General features: G+C 44.0%; 1 protein-coding gene across 2 annotated transcripts; it reads right to left on the bottom strand.

Moving 5' to 3' along the window:
• Window positions 1-669: 669 nt before the first annotated feature.
• Window positions 670-15,209, bottom strand: LOC133493501 (protein Wnt-7b-like). 2 transcript variants are annotated; one of them, XM_061806935.1, is made up of 5 exons: window positions 15,181-15,209; window positions 10,288-10,329; window positions 7,055-7,278; window positions 3,527-3,798; window positions 670-2,239 (listed from the first exon to the last, which is right to left on the bottom strand). In XM_061806935.1, the coding sequence occupies exons 1-5, from the start codon at window positions 15,207-15,209 to the stop codon at window positions 1,760-1,762; spliced, it is 1,047 nt and encodes a 348-aa protein (XP_061662919.1). In that variant the 3' UTR covers window positions 670-1,759. The 2 variants fall into 2 exon arrangements, with proteins under 2 accessions (XP_061662919.1, XP_061662918.1); XM_061806934.1 differs by lacking the exons at window positions 10,288-10,329; window positions 15,181-15,209 and adding an exon at window positions 8,336-8,418 and having other exon boundaries at window positions 7,055-7,281.
• Between the last annotated feature and the right edge of the window lie 2,214 nt (window positions 15,210-17,423).

The following is a 17,423-nucleotide window of genomic DNA, read 5'->3' as shown; positions in this document are numbered from 1 at the left end:
CACTGAAACAATCGCTCGGCCTCTCCCCTCAATGCGCCGCCATAGCGCAGGGAGCTTTACGCGGTTCCGGTCCCCGAGGATTTTCAGACAGCTAACAAAACAGCGGTTACTCGCGCTCGACCGGCTGGCTGTAATGCTTTTGAGCCCCACAGGAAAGAGGCTGCCCGAGTCATTCAGCGCCGCCACGGACGTCTGGTCACCTCCTAACATATTAGCCAGGGCCACAACTTCTAGGGTTTCCCATATCAGCGTTTTATACCCTATTGTGTTTTTATCTCCAGCAAAAAAAAAAAAAAAAGTTCCTATTTGGATAAGACTTAATAAAGACATTTGTCCGCTACCCACAACGTTTCATAAGGACTTTATTGAAGTCAAGAAAGACCAGATGCGACCAAAAAACAAACAAAACACAACAGTTATCAAGAGAAAGCTCAAAATGCATCAGGGAAATAAAGAAACGAGGCGTATCAAAGTTGCTTTGACAATAATTGTAAAAACCCTGAAATCTGCACGGAACCTGCGCAAATTCAGTCTGACTGGATTTCTGAATCTTTAACGCGTGGACTATTTACAATTTAGGAATAGCGGTGTAAACCCCCGAATAATTTATAGCTCTCGAATGTAACACCCCCCCCTCCCTTCCACAAAACAATAGTAAAACAATTTTTTTTTTTTTTTTTTACTAAACACTTATTCAATGGCGACGTCCTTTCCATTTATAAATGACATAAAGTGCCACGTTCCTCATATAAAAATATACTCTTCAAATGGTTTTGTCCGTTATATAAAGCCTAAATAAACATTATTTAACACATGATGGGTGATGGGCCAAAAATAGCTGCAAGGCCCTTTTGAGTGGTTCACCCCCCCCCAACCCCCCCAGCCTTTGGTCTGTGTGGTTAAATCACATGCCATCCACCCAGGCGGGCTTAAACGGCGCTGGAAGCGTGGAATTCCGGGTGGGAGCCATTCATGGGAATGTCCGCCGTAAGCCCGACCTGGCCGCGCCGCCCCGGTGGCGTTCCGGCGGGCCTTGCGTGCTTTTCTCAGCCGTACGAAAACAAAACAATGAACACAGTCGAGATGGAAAGTGCTGTTCACACAAACACACGCACACACACACACACACACGTGGTTGGATGCTAAAAATAGAGCGAGCTGGAGAAAAGACCCCCGACCCCGTGCTTAATCAATAGCTTTAAACGTGACGTGAAGATTACTGATCGTGGTGACCAAGGACAGGAGTTGGCTGAATATTTCATCGACACCGAAGACGCCGCAGAAGTCCAGTTTGCAGCAGTAGCTCAAAAAAAGAGAAGCAAAAAGCGTGGTGAGTCGCTGTCATTTCCATCCTCTAGAGTTATGCAAACAAAGCGTAACATAAATTATTTTACTTTTAATTTCAGTGTTCAAACAGAATACAGTGTGGTTTACAGTCTTGTTCCTGCTTTTTAGCCATCGGTGTGTGTCTCCCCCCCCCACCTCAATTTGAACTGCAGCATTTCCAGTTAAGCGTGTTCCCAGTGTCCCCCTCGAAATCCCATCGATACATATTTTTAGACATCTTTTCTGTATTGTCGGTTTCAACTTTGTCAAGATGTAAAGCCTTTCCGTAACTTATCCTTTCTCTGGCAGGTTATTTTCATACCAGCGTGGAAAGTGAGGTTTACACCTCCTCTCCTGAAGGATGTCAAAATTGTGCAAAATGTTTGAATAAATACTTTGAATAAATCCCCTGACTCTTTCCATTAACACCTTTTTACTTGCAGGTAAAAACTTCGGATTTCTCACTGCAGGTGTTGCACCTGACGACGCAGCACCAGTGGAACTTGCAGTTGCACTGCCAGACCCGCGTGTAGTGGTGCGTGTCGTAGCCCCGGCCGCAGCACATGACGTTGCACCCGTCCGTGTGCGAGGACGTCCCGTTGCAGAGTCTGCCCCGCGTCCCCGTGCTCCCCGTGGCCCTGTCCTCCTCGCAGTAGTTGGGCGAGCGCTCCAGATACACCAGGTCGGTGTCGGTAGGCTTCTGGTAGCCCTGGCCTTCTTTGAGCCGGAGAAAGGAAGGCTGGCGGAGGCGGGATGCGTGGACCGGCTCGACTTGGACCGCGGTGCCGTAGCGTTCCTTGAGCAGGTAACCGATCTCTCTGAACTTCGGCAGGGTGATCCAGCAGGTCTTTGTGGTGCAGGAACCGGAAACGCCGTGGCACTTGCACTCCAGCTTCATCCTCTCTTCGAGGATCTGTTCACACACGCAATGTATTAGTTCTGTGGACCTGTTAAGTACTGTCATCGCATTTCATTGGTGGAACGTCCCAAAGCACAAATAGTAGGTTTCTGCACTTCAGTTTATTTTTCAGGAATCTACAATGTACTTGATTATTTTTCTGATGACGTGCTCCTAATACACTTTTATATCACAGTCCCAAATGTGTGATTTCTCCATAAATCCATCCATTTTCTACCGCTTCTCTGGGTCGGGTCGCGGGGGAAGTAGCTTCAGCAGGGATGCCCAGACTTCCCTTTCCCCGGCCACTTCTTCCAGCTCTTGCGGAGGGATCCCGAGGGGTATCCCAGGCCAGGCGAGAGACATAGTCTCTCCACCGTGTCCTGGGTCGTCCCCGGGGTCTCTTTCCAGTGGGACATGCCCAGAACACCTCACCAGGAAGGCGTCCATGAGGCATCCGGATCAGATGCCCCACCCACCTCATCTGGCTCCTCTCAATGCGGAGGAGCAGCGACTCGAAGTTGAGCCCCTCCCGGATGACCGAGCTTCTCACCCTATCTCTAAGGGGAGAGCCCGGACACCCTGCCGAGGAAACTCATTTTGGCCGCTTGTATCCCGGGACCTCGTTCTTTCGGTCACGACCCAAAGCTCATGCCTGTAGGTGAGGGTAGGAACATAGATCGACTTGTAAATTGAGAGCTTTGGCTTTCGAGTTAGCTCCCTCTTTGCCACAACGGTCCGATACAAAGTCCCCAAGATATTTGTACTCCTCCACTTGGGGCAGAATCTCATCCCCTCATCCCCTGTTTGATCACTTTTTTAAAAAAAATCATCTATATTTTAGATTTTTACCAATCACGGGCAGGTCGGGAACGTAACTCCGGTGATACATGGCGGATCACGGTACCCCTGGTCAGGTTCCAACAGGTGTGTTGTAGATAGACCAGAAATGGAGATTTGAGTCATCGCGACTTGGACTCGGGTTGAGTCACGTCACTGTTTTGATGACTTGAGACTTAACTTGAATTTGAGAGTTAAGGACTGAGAGGTTTTGTACTGTACACAAGTAGAGCTGAGATAAAGTGGCCAATAAGATCCTTATCTCGTTTGATTAGTGTTCTTGCTTAATGAAGACCAGATACTGCAGGTAAGACTCCATTAATCGGAGAACCTGACTTGGGACTGCCAGAGTTATTGTGATATGATGTGAACTGTATCTATTTATTGTAATGTGTTTTGGAAAAACTGTTTTATGACCATGCACATTAACAAACTGAATCGGATCAATTGCGTTCCCAGTACCTTCCGCCCTGCCTCGTTGTTGTGCAGGTTCATGAGGCGCCGGGCGTTCTTCTTGATCTCACGGGCGTCCACGAAGCGCCGCGAGAACTCCACGCCGTACTTGACGTCGGCCGAGCAACCGCCCCACTTCCAGCCCTCCTCCCGGTCGTGGTAGCCCTGCTTCTCACGGTCGCAGCCGCATTGGCTCAGGTTGCCCTGGCTACACGCCGTGGTCACCGCGTGGGCCACGCCGGCAGCCGTGATGGCGTAAGTGAAAGCCGCTTCCCGGCTGCCTGGAGAAAAGTCGGCAGAGAACTGATTGAGTTCAACGTTGCTTGTGGTAAAATCAACACTGGGTGGGAGGTCGTTCATTTGGTACCTGGGCCTTCAGTAAGGACTTACCCAACTCAATCTACCCCCCTCAAACTAAAAATATACATTGCAATTATAGAAACCATCAATCAGACATAGAATCATTCTCCACTTCCATCCATCCATCCATTTTCTACCGCTTCTCCGGGTCGGGTCGCGGGGGAACTAGCTTCAGCAGGGATACCCTGACTTCCCTTTCCCCAGCCACTTCTTCCAGCTCTTCCAGAGGGATCCCGAGGCGTTCCCAAGCCAGCCGAGAGACGTTGTCTCTCCAGCGTGTCCTGGGTCATCCCCGGTGGGAATGCCCGGAACACCTCACCAGTGAGGCGTACGGATCAGATCCCCCAGCCACCTCATATGATACATACCCGAACGGGCCCACCTCTGGTGTTTTGTAGTGAGTGTGAGGTAGTTATGGCCAGCAGGTTTTTTTTCCCCATGTACCACATCCAGAATGTGGCCTCAATTACAAGACCTCATCTGGTTTGCAGTACACGACTCTGCATCTCGCACAAGCGGCGACGAAGGTTTTTAATTGCCAGTGATCGCGTCGGCTGCTGAAACAACGTCAAGCCATCACGGACTTTTTTGCCTTCAAATCGGGAAGCATCTGGATGGTTCCTGTGCCTTCTTAGTCAATGAGGACACGAAAAGCCAAGATTTCCAAAACCAATTTTTTGAAACACGGACTCGCCTGACCACAACGGACTTTTCCACTTTGCGTCATCTCGGACTGAGCCCGGGGCCCAGAACTCAACTTGTGGATGTTTTTGATATATGGTTTTCCCTTTGCAAGGCTGAGTCTCACCATACTTTTATTTATTTTAATACTCTTTATTTATTTATTTGTACTTTTCTAGCTGCAGGACAGAATCGCATTTGCTGAAAATGATTTTCCAAAGCCGTTGCAAGCCCCCCGTTGTAGTGTCCCTGATAGACTCATGTCAGTTTCGAAAACGTCGCGAGGGAAGGCCGTTCAACGTTGGATTCTCCTTTTTTCGTGGCTTGATTTTGATGCATTCTGTGGATGTTTTATGGAGATTATGGTTTGTCGGTGACGGAATCCCCATAAATTCTTGGCAATTATCTCTCGAGAAATGTTGTTCTTAGAAGATTGGACCAGTTGCCCACATATCGAACCGCTGAGCCTTTCAAGGATGCCCCCCCCCCCAACCCCCCTTCGACTCAATTACGACGCTGTCCTCGATTAACCGCTACTTGCGGAATCTTGCAATCATTCCCAGTTTTTTTTCTTTCTTTTTTCTGGTCCCCGTTTTTTTTTTCGTCAAGCGTCCATAACTTCAAGCTAGTTATGGTTCACTTACTGTCCAAGTGACATCTACTGGCTGACCGAAAGAGTTTTTTTTTTTTTTCTTTCTGGATAAGCCTTCCTGTTATGTTTGACGTGTTTCATCAATGGGATTTCTCACACTGCTTAAGTGTCTTGCTGTGTCCGTCTTCCGCGTCCCACATTGTTTTTGCAAGCGATACTACGTTGCCGAAAGCCTCCGTGGCCCGGTCTTGACTGACACATGCCCATTCCCAAGGATTTTTTTTTTTCTTTCTTCTCGTGTCACCATTTGAACTGGAGAATAAACACCCATATATTTTATGGCATGCTGAGAGGGGGAGTGGGGTGGGGGAATTAATTTACTGGCACCACGGTTGGTCGGTGTAATAGGATATGCGCCCTGGCCAATCAGTGTAATGCGTCCTCTCAACAGGCCGCGGTATTAATGCGTAGCGTCTCGAGTAGGAGTGATTCTGATGGCTCCCCTCCAACCTGACAAAGTGAAACCATCAGGCCTGTGGTCCCCCCCACCCCATCCATAACTAATAAACTCCGAAGCCTTCTCTCATCAGGCTAAATCTGTACAATCCTCGTATATTGCGCAGGGAGCATTTCTCAAGGCATCAGGCGCACGTGACGGCCGAGCAGCCATCTCGACTCGCCGTGATTTGTTTGGATTGTACAGCAGCGGCGCATTGTTGCCATCCAGCTGCCGGGCCTGCCTTCAATTAGCGGTTAGCGTGATTCAACCCGGGCTCTTTTTCAACACTTAATGAGTTCAAAGGCCCCCGGTGGTCAATCAGGCGAAGTGGTACAGATGGTGCATAAGTGCCGTTTGGGTCGACGTGGTCGAGGCATTTTGGCGGGGGGGAAACAAAACTGGGACTCGTCACTTGTGCTCGTTTATGTTTGAAGGATAGATATGGAAACCGAGGTGGCGTAAGACCCGATAAAGTCAATTCAGAAAGGTTTGAAGATGTGGTGTCTGTCAGGCCCAGTTTGACAAAGGGGCACAGAGTACGGTCTAGATCCCTTAAAAATCCATTTCGACACAGTACCAAATTGTACTTTGTTACTTCCCGCCGCTGCGTATCAGTGCAGGATCAGTTTATCAACACGGAGCCTCCATAGAGAGGACGAGCGTAGTCGTTTTTTTTTACACGCCACAAAGTGAAAGGAGACATTTCCTTTTGACAAAGGAAGCAAAGGGATCCAGATGTCTGTCTCTCTGGAACAAAGTGATTGCTCCCAGAGCTGTGAGATTAAACGCGGGTCCAAACCCGCAGCACGACCGCAACATCGCAGCGCAATTTATATAAGGGGTCTTTGCAATGAGGAGCTTCTGTGGGGAAGGAGAGTGGGCTCCAACCTGCTGGAAATCGGCGCATAACTGTTACCTTTAAATACAATATTGTATGACCCTCGTACTTTTAGGGGTCAACAATACTTAATCGCAATAGTTCTTGCTGTTCTGTTTTCACAGCTCGAGAGCATACCCGTACCCCATTTGGTCCTGGTAACGGTACATACCCCCCTGAATTCAGCTCTGAGGGGTACCGTGCAGACTGTACTTTTTGGGGTATTTTTACTCAGGTACTATGTATTTGAAGGTACATTCGGAGCTTGGCAAGATGCATAGTTAACTTTTCTCAACGGCCTTTTATCAGGTTGGACCTTTTTGGGTGTACAATGTCTGATTCTTGATTATGGATAGCATATCCCTGGCGTCAAAAAGGTCCAGACTTGTAATTTTCCATTGATTAGTTTCCCGTTGTACGACTTTTAAGGGAAAGAAAAACCTCAAAAAAAATGAGTATTCTAAACTATGTACAGTACTGTAGAAGAACCTTTATGAACAGTCGGTACTGAGTTGCAAACGGACTGACCTACTCTCAGCTCTTGTCCGAAGACCGTCCTCTCGCCCAGGGCCGAGCAGTTCCAGCGCCCGTAGCGGAACTGGTACTGACACTCGTTGATGCCCAGCTGGGCGCCCTCGCCGATGACGATGATGGCGTCCGGGCGGCTCTGGCAGAGGGCCCGTTGGCGCGGCGCCAGGCCCGGTATCTTGTTGCAGATGATGTTGGCGCCCAGCGCGACCACGGATGATAACGTCCTGTGCGTAGACAAGAGACCTGCAGGTTAATTCACGGGTCAGAACCACGTTTATTTCGTCTTGATTATTGGGGTTGGACCCCTCGAACATCCATGAACTTGGGAGACATTACATACGTACTCTCTACCTTTCCATTTTGCCCGATTAAAAGATGGATGATGACATATATCCGACACCCTTGCATTTTTTAAAAATGTTTTTATTGGAACAAACGGTGGCTCAGCTGGTAAAGCATTGGGCTCACAGTTCTGAGGACCCTTGTGTGGAGTTTGCATGTTCTCCCCGTGCCTACGTGGGTTTTCTCCGGGCACTGCAGTCCCCCCCCCCCCCCGCATCACAAAAACATGCTACATTAATTGGACACTCTAAATTGCCCATAGGTGTGATTGTGAGTGCGGCTGTTTGTCTCGAAATTCCCTGCGATTGGCTGGCGACCAGTTCAGGGTGTACCCCGCCTCCTGCCCGTTGACAGCTGGGATAGGCTCCAAGCACTCCCCGTGAGGATAAGCGGCAAAGAAAATGGATACATGAATGGATATTTTCTCCAGTCAAAGATGTACTACAAAAGGAAAGTTGTATTTTTGGAAATTCACTTGTCAAAGTATGATTCTAAAAGACAACTTTAGTTTGGTATCATTGCTCATTTTTTCTAATAATTAATTATCATATATTTTGGGGGGTTGATTTATCTGACGTGTCAATAAAAGACAACCACGAATGTAAGATAGAAAATAGGACAAACTAGATCACCGTCCACGTCTATGGAAATATCACACATATTCTGCGATTCCTTTGTGGTCAAACGTAAGATTTGACTGACTCGATATTCCGAGTTACATATTTTCCCCCCCTCCATTTCTAAAAATATTCAGTCTCACCAAAAAGAGGAAGCCAAATAAGTCAGTGTGGAAATAAACCAGGGCGCTTCGCTTCCTCGCGTCCGGCACCTGCGCCCGCGCTCGGCTCGGCGTGCGCAACCGGTGTGTTAAAAGTGATGTTAATCCAACGCTATTGGGGGGGGCGGGGGGGTCAAAGGGAGGAAAAGGGAACGTACAGGTAGCTACCGCTGGTGAGGATGAGGAAGATCTGCGGGTAGTAGACGGACAGCAGCGCGCTGCGAGACGAGATGATGAGCATGGTTGCGCATTGAACGCAACTTGAGCTCCTCTCCTTATTGTTTAAAAAAAAAAAAGGAATAAAATCCTTTTATAATCGTCCAGGTAGGTCTTGGATTCAAGGCTCGCCCGTCGGCTCTCCAGCTCCGCGCTCCACTGGCTGTGCGCCGTGGGTGAGCCGCTGCTGCATCCCGAGGCCCGAAGTGCGCGCTCCTACCTGGGCCGCGAGAGTGCGGCGGGTGGGCGTGGTGCGGGTGTGGGTGAGGTGGGTGGGCGGGTGGGCTTCGGTTTGCGCGCGTCCACAGAGCGGCGCTGTGGGTCTTTGCGAGGGTGAGCGAAGGGGTGGCCTTCCCACCCCCACACCCCCGACCCACGCCTTCATTGGACAGACGCAAAATTGAATTTTGGTCATCTTCTATACCTGCCAATAATATTGAATATTCATCAGTTATTTTTTTATGCAACGAGTTTCTCTTGATTTACACCACATTCCAGGTGATAGTGGGGTATAAAATATCATCAAGACTATTGGTTGACTTACATTTGACATCCTCCCAAAATATCGGACTCTCAAGGTACGATTGTCCTGTACAACATTAAAATACAATAGTGTAGTAGGCCTAAGTGCTCATTAAAAATAAAAAAAAAAAAAAAAACAAAGGCAAGTTTTAAGTTCATCCATCCAGTCTACTGCTCATCCTCATAGCATCGCAAGGGTGCTGGAGATTGTACAGGTACACCCTGGAATTTTCACCTTCTCATGTAAACAAACAACCGTTCGCCCCAATGGACAGTCAATGTAAGGAGTCTCAAACTTGCAGCTCAGGGGCCTTTTGAGTCCCGCGGGTAACGTTTTGTGGCCCCTCTGCTTGAAAAAGTTGAGTGTTGTATGCTACCATCGTTTCAGTGGTGTTTGTCGGCAACTGAGCTAAAATAGTCTAACATCGGATATCATTTTATTAAAACATAATTCTGAACTGACATCAAAGGGGAAGGAAACTAGTACATCTGTCACCCAGTTGCCCTAACCCTGTCTTTATGACTCAACTAGACATGCCGAAGCATATGCAAAACACCCGGGAGAACGAAGGCTGCGTCACCAGTCTTATTCTGAACTGTTAAGAATAAAGATTGAGAAGTGTTTTTTAATTTTTTTTTAATGCTTGACCCCCTTTTTTCTGTAGAATGTTCGATGCGGCTCACCAAATATTACTTAAGGATTCGCTTAAAATGCAGTGTGCCTACAGTACGTTAAAAATTGTAACTCAGTCATTGCTTTAAAACAGTTCTTAAAAGATGAAAGTATGTAAAATTTAAATACAACTGACCTGTATGAAACAAATATACTCTCTAACATGCAATTTGAACATTGAATTCACTGATTCGTTACTTACCACTAGGGGGAGACTATGTACCACACTGGTCTTGGCCCACTTCAAGTTAGATTCATCGGCTCAGGCACTCCTGCGCCCCTTGTGAGGATAAGCGACTTGGAAAATGGGGTGGGTGGGTAATAGGAAATAAAGCAGTATAGGTTTCCAGTACTGTAAAGCTGACGTCTGGTTTAGTTTTGGTTTCAAGGAAGTACAAAATGCATCCATTCATTTTCTTTTGCCGCTTATCCTCACGAGGGTTTTGGGAAGTGCTGGAGCCTATGGCAGGTGCAGGAGGCGGGGGGACACCGTGAACTTGTTGCCAGACAATCACACCTACGGGCAATTTAGAGTGTCCAATTAATGTTGGATGTTTTTTTGGGATGTGGGGGGAAACCGGAGTGCCCGGAGAAAAGCCACGCAGTCACGGGGAGAACATGCGAACGCCACACAGGCGGGGCCGGGATCGAACCTGAGTCCTCAGAACTGTGAGGCCAACGCTTTATCAGCCGACTGATCCACCGTGCCGCAAGTACAAAATGCGAGAACAAATAAAATTACTTAACCCCCCCCCAAAAAAACACACACACAGATTGTTTTTTAATATTTGAATTTTCATTTGTCTTTTCAGCAAAGTGTTGAGAGTTGACTGTTCGAGCTGTCCTGGCCTCGGACTCGTCAGCATCTTTGCGCCCTCCGGCGGCCGTAAAGGGGATAGCGCCTGCAGATTGAAACCCAGGTAATTCCTCTGTGTTTGTGACGTCATCAGGCCTCCAAGTTGTGTCCAATTTGAGAGCAAAATGTATTTATCAACACAAAAAGAGGTGCTTATTGCCATCTCGCTTCATGAGAGTGTTTGCTGTGGGACGGTGAAGTAAATAGCTGAGCTGTTTTATTAGTGTGCTACACAAGTGGACAATGTACATATTTCATCCGGCACCCGCTTTCATTCCGGGGGAGTGTACTTTGAAATCTTTCAAACCGCAAGGCGATCATTTTTAAAAAAAAAATCAACCCCGATTCCAAATACGATGCGAGACGCTGCCGGAGGAAAGCGGCCCCTTAATTCCGATTGATTGAGAATGTAAACAGAATAAAACGCAGTTTGTTCTCTGCAAAGATTGTTCCGGGGGGCTCATTTGCCCCCGTTTTGAAAACCCTCCAATCAGATGCGCGGCGCCCGGGACGCCGAATCCTGTGCGACTTTCACTCCGACTTGACCCCTCCCAACCGCATATTCCAAACGCCAAGATAGCTCTTAATAACGTGCGTTAAAGTCTTGGCAGTCGCGCCGCGATATCTGTTTCTTTTCACGATTCAGACACGAGAAGTTTGAGTTTCGGGGGGGAGCAAGTCCGCCGCCAAGCGGGGGGATATCAAATCGGGGATGTGAGCGGCCATAAAGCCTTAATGACTTCATGTCTGCTGAGGGAGTTGACAGAAGAGACGTTATCTGCTTGGCGATGGTGATTGACAAGGCGAGAGGCCAAGCAAGGGAAGTACTGGTCTGGTCATAAAACTATTTTATGGTACTTCGGGCCTTCAGCTATACAGTGACCCCCCACCCCCCACCCCACCGTTAATTGCGGGTGATACGTTCCAGACCCACATGCAAAAAAAAAAAAAAAAAAAAAGAGGCTTCACGCTGTTTATTGCCACTCCCAGCTGATGTTTACAGTCGAACTAAACATCCAATGTACACAGTTACGCGTCGGGTATTTGCCTTGATGTTGGTTGAGCTTCATGTGAGCACACGAGGCAAAATACCCTCGGCGTGCTCACGAATTGCATCGGTGTCGTGGCGTTTTAACCCCTGGAACAGATTATGTCTCAACACAAATGGTGACGCAACACATGTAAAGAGACAATATACCAAAACTCACTGGCGTGTATCCGTCATCCTTTGTGATTAAAATGTTAAATTCTACATTCTATTTAATTGTCATTACTGTATGCTGTTAAAAACTACAATATGATGGAGTTTTTTTTTTCTGGAAAAAATTCACGGCATTCCGGTGATTTGAGATGTTTTGAGTTCCAAGCGTGGCCACGGAATAAATTCAACTTGTATCTCAAGGTATGATGTCTTCGTTTGCACTTGTTCTCAATCTCTCGAAGTTGTTCATGAACAAAAGAAAATGCAACATTGTATATTTAAACAGAAACATATTCAATTAACCTATATTCAATAATTTCTTATTTATATATATATTATATATATATTTTTTTTTTAGGCTATATTAACATCAAACGTGAACTCCATAAATCCGTGGAAATATGACTCAGTCTTGGAGCGAAGATGACGTTGAAGACCTGCTTAATGTGACTCGGACCTCATTTGCCATAACATCTCAACGCAAATGGTGACGTAACACACGTCGACAGACAATATACCATTCTTATTAATTATGCCATAACTGTATGCTGTTAAAAACTACAATATTAGAGAGGGGTTTTTTTTCTGGAAGAAATTCATGGTATTTCGGTGATTTGAGATGTTTTGAGTTACAAGCGTGGCCAAGGAACAAATTCAACTCGTATATCAATGCACGGTGACTTCGTTTGCACTTGTTCTCACTCTCTTGCCTACAAAGTTGTTCATAAACAAAAGAGAATGCAACATTGGGGCCACGAGATTTCCAGGGCCCCCTGAATGTCTCACTCTACCAAATATGACATAATTGGGTGTCAAACGTGAACTCCATAAATCCGTAGAAATATGACTCTGTCATGGAGTGAAAATTACATGAAGACCTGCTCGGACCTCATTTAGCAGTCAAACATCTCAACACAAATGGTGACGCAACACACGTAGACAGACACTATACCAAAATTCACTTGCGTGTATTCTTCATCATTCGTCATCACTGTACGCTGTTAAAAACTACAATATTATAGAGGTTTTTTTTTTTCCTGGAAGAAATTAGTGGCATTTCCGTGATTTGAGACGTTTTGGGTTACAAGCATGGCCACGTAACGAATTCAACTCGTATCTCAAGGCACGATGTCTTCCTTTGCACTTGTTCTCACTCTCTCGCCGGAAAAGTTGAGAGAATGCAACATTGTGTATTTAAACAAAAATATTCACTCAAACCATATTCAGTAATTTCTTCCCCCCCAAAAAAACGATGCTATATTAACGCTCACAACAATGACGACATGGGTCAAACTCATCATTGGGGAAGGAACCCAGAAATATACCGGGGCCACGAGATTTCCAGCGGCCCCTGAATGTCTCATCCTACCAAATGGGACATAATTGGCTGTCAAACGTGAAATCCATAAATCCGTGGAAATATTTCTCGGTCATGGAGCGAAGATGACGTTGAAGACCTGCTTAATGTGCCCCCGGACCTCATTTAGCAGTCAAACACGAGTACTCGGTACACTTGCTCCCATTGATATTGCCAAGGCTGACTTTAAATACAGCTGGAACCACGGCGTGCACAATTATGAAAAAAAAAAAACCAAAAAAAAAAAAAAAAAACTCGGAGGCTCAAATCCCGCGCCAGGGATGTGTCAGCGTGAGGAGCGCTTAACCGTATTTAATCGGAAATTCTGGGCATTTTCTTTAAACGGGTTCAACCCTCCTGCGGTTTCAGGCGAAATTTACACTCCGCTGTGTCGCACCGAGGGGGCCCGAATAACCGTATTACCTCCTTGGGGTCCACAAAGGGTCCAAATATGAGGAAAGGGCTCTCAGTGTGATGCAGCGTAGTAGTCGTGGACCACCGCGCATTGACGTGTCAATCAAAAAACGCGGCTTTATTATATTTGTAAAGTCAGATTTTGTAGTGGATCGCGTTACACATTTATTACACAATGCATTTGCATGCGGTACTTCATATCAAAGCTAAAACTAGACTACACGCAGTCTCCTCAGATTAGAAGTTTTATATGAAAGCAAGCAACCTCAGAAATTAATTACAGAAAAATGCAGATGCAGATGAAAGGCCTCAGCGTATAAATGTCACCAGAACTGATCCGTATTTTTCATTTTTCCTTTTTTTTTTTTTTTTTTTTGCTGCAAATGCTTTTTTAATTTCTATTCTCGGTGGATGTGGGGTCGCAAAACATGTTGCAGATGTGGAGGAAGCGGATGCTCGACACGACAACGGAGCCTTTTGAGAACGGCGCGCTCGTAAAAAGTCGAGAATATTTCACGGCGTTTGGGTTATTATCTCTAAAGTATTTTTTGGGAGGGGCCAATTTGGCGCTCACACTATTACTGTTGTGCAGATTTTCATTTTGGCAGTGAATGGTCAGCAGGCATTTGCAGAAATCTAAAACTGGTTCAGTATTTTTAGAATATTAATTAATTATTATAACAGTAATTAAACAACCAATTGCTTAACAGAAGAATGTGTATTTTATGTAATTTCCATTTTATTTTGTTAAACTTAATCCAATTTATTAGGCATTTTTAAAGTATTTTTATATCCTCTTGTATTTTTCTTCTGATCTAACTTAGTATTTTTATGTCTATTTAAAAAAAAAACAATTCATATATTGTGTTGTATAGTTACACTAGGGTCGATTTATTATTTTTTTAATAATGGGAAGGTCATTCATAGATGTGGTAGATGTGGTAAACACGCCATTGTTTAACAGAAAAAAAATACATTTTATGTAATTTCTTTATTTTACTTTATTAAACTCAATCCGATTTATTGGGTATTTTTTTTAAGTGTTTTTATAACTTTTTATATTTTTATTCTGATCCAACTTAGTATTTTCACGTCTATTTAAAAATAATTTTTCATATATTCAGTTGTATAGTTACACTCGGGTTGATTTTTTTTTTTTAATAATTGGAATGTTATTCATAAATGTCGTAGATGTGGTAAACAACAAATTATTGAACAGAAAAAAATATATATTTTATGTAATTTCTTTATTTCATTTTATTAAATTCAATCCGATTTATTAGGTATTTTTACAGTGTTTTTATATCCTTTTATATTTTTATTCTGATCAAACTTAGTATTTTTATGCCTAAAAATAATTTTTCATATATTCAGTTGTGTAGTTACACTAAGGTCTATTTATTATTTTTTTTAATAATGGGAAGGTCCTTCATAGATGTGGTAAACAACCAATTGTTTAACAGAAAAAAAAATACATTTTATGTAATTTCTTTTTTTTACTTTATTAAACTCAATCCAATTTATTAGGTATTTTTTTAAGTGTTTTGATATCCTTTTGTATTTTTACCCTGATCTAACATTGTATTTTTATGTCTATTTAAAAATATTTTTTTCATTTATTCAGTTGTATGGTTACACTCGGGTCGATTTATTATTTTTTTTAATCATGGGAAGGTCATTCATAAATGTGGTAGCTTCTATAAAATGCTGTAAGTGTAATTTTGATCATTTATTCTCATTTTCAATGGTGTTTTTTCTATATACATGTATATGTATTTTTTTGTTTTACTCATGTTTTTATTATTGACAATAAAATGGACGAACCTAAAATTAAATAAAAATTGAACCCAAATAAATCAAAGATGAGGAAATATATGTAAAGTAACCGACTTGGAGGAAACATAACAAATACACCACATGTTATTAGATTTTAATAATGTAACTTAAAAATATGTATTGTGTGCTTTTACAGTATATAAATTGAGAAATGGCTAATTTCAGTCTTTGTCTTTTTTTCCGAGATGGAAATCTGACCGCGACCGTCACGTTTCGACACTCGACAATGTAAGTCAGTCAGACATCCTCTAGGGGGCTCTTCACCCCCACGTTTCACGCGGTGCACCCGAGCAAAGCCCGTGTAGACCATACACTGATGAGCCGCTGCACCAACTTCCACCGTGTTCTTTTTTTTTTTTTTTTTTTTTTTTGGTTCCGAGAGTCCCAGATTGTGCCTTTTCGCTCCGGGCAGCCCGGGGCATCCCGAAGTCTTTCGCGCCTGTTGTACGCGCACAAAAACTTTTCAAACGTGGCATACTGAAATATTAAAATCTTGTATCCATTTTTTTTCCTCAAGTTAACTTACTCAGCGGGCCTGTTTAGTTGTAGAGGAATCAGTTGGTATTTAATTGTTCTATAAATTGTTAGATTATAAATCATGATAAATAAATCACTTTGAGATCAGTTCAGTTAATTTGGATTATTCGACAGTTGGTGGCGAGTAAGTTTCTCATTGTAATGAGAAAGTTTCTCATTGTAATGAGTAACTAGTCCATTGCATGAGTGAATGTATAAAAGACCCTTATTCAGGAAGCTACCGCTAGCAGGTAAATAAGCTACGACCCAAAGGTAGACATTTTTCAACACTCTCTTTGTCATGAGTAAGTTTCTCATTGTAATGAGTAAGTTTCTCAATGTAATGGGAAACATTCTCATTTTGAGTAAGTTTCTCATTGTAATGAGTAACTCGTCCATTGCATGTGTGCATGTATAAAAGGCCCTTATTCCTTATTCAGGGAAGCTACTGCTAGCAGGTAAATAAACTACGACTACCTGAACACAGGAAGCTATCACTAGCAGGTAAATAAGCTACGACCCCTAGGTTGCCGTTTTTTGACACTCTCATTGTAATGAGGAACTTACAATGAGTAACTTGAAGAAAAAAACAACTGTTTTCTCATTATAATGGAAAAAAAAACCCGAACTGGTTTCTCAGTGTAATTACAAAGTCACTCATTACAATGAGTAATTTACAGGTCGTAGCTTATTTACCTGATAACGATAGCTTCATGCGTACAGGTCGTCGTAGCTTATTTACCTGCTAGCGGTAGCTTCCTGAATAAGGAATAAGGGTCTTTTACACGTGGACACATGCAATGAACTAGTTACTCATTACAATGAGAAACTTACTTATTACAATGAGAAACTTACTCATGAGTAAGTTACTCCGGCTGCCTATGGGTCCTAGCTTATTTAACTAGCTAACGATCGCTTCCTGCGTTCAGGTAGTCGTTGCTAGTTTACTTGCTAGCGGTAGCTTCCTGAAAAAGGAATAAGGGTCTTTTAAAAGCGCACACATGCAATGGACTCGTTACTCATTATGATGAGAAATTTACTCATTACAATGAGAACGTTTCTCATGACAATGAGAAACCACTTTTTTTTTTTTTCTTTTTGTGAATGTCCGTAGAAATGAAAATATCATACTTTGCCAAAAAAAAACTGAGGACTGTAACGGGAAACATTTTACTTAAAGGGTGTGCATACTTCTTGCATGTGATTGTAATTAAAGCAGCTACATGCAAGCGAACGTTGAACGTTTCTCACTGCACGGGCACTAAGACCAGATGAGTTCCATAAATACGTATTGCAGTGCATTTTTATGGTCCGAAATTAAGACTATGCTTTTTTTTTTTTCTTGATAGTTGCACCGACGGTCAATTTATATCTCATTTGAGTTTATTTAATGTACTGTGTTAGTTTAATTGCGTCCATTTGCAACCCCGCCGCGGCTGTTTTTGATCCGGCGCGGCCTCATTTGATCTGTTTGTAATTTGCATGGGAAACAATTGCGCCGGGGTCGGGGTGGGGTGGGGTGTTCTCTCTGGAATGAAATAATGATGCACTTCTGGAAGTTTCTGTTCTTTTTGGGGGAAAAAAAAACGCAAACAAATCTCAGAAGAGGGAAAACAGAGTCGCCGTCGTGTTTGCGCTGACCTCGCTGATTGTGT

The sequence above is a fragment of the Syngnathoides biaculeatus genome, chromosome 20, assembly GCF_019802595.1.
Source record: "Syngnathoides biaculeatus isolate LvHL_M chromosome 20, ASM1980259v1, whole genome shotgun sequence".
In the NCBI taxonomy this organism is placed as follows: domain Eukaryota; kingdom Metazoa; phylum Chordata; class Actinopteri; order Syngnathiformes; family Syngnathidae; genus Syngnathoides; species Syngnathoides biaculeatus.
Note: the sequence above shows the minus strand (reverse complement) of the source record. Positions and strands in the feature narration are given on the sequence as shown.

Excerpts from the sequence above, each read along its gene's own strand:
- LOC133493501 (XM_061806934.1), bottom strand. The coding sequence starts at position 8,418 with ATGCTCATCATCTCGTCTCGCAGCGCGCTGCTGTCCGTCTACTACCCG. Across the intron at positions 3,799-7,054 it reads CGGACAAGAGCTGAGAGTAG|GCAGCCGGGAAGCGGCTTTC; the intron begins GTCAGTCCGTTT and ends ACTTTTCTCCAG. Across the intron at positions 2,240-3,526 it reads ACAACGAGGCAGGGCGGAAG|ATCCTCGAAGAGAGGATGAA; the intron begins GTACTGGGAACG and ends GTGTGTGAACAG.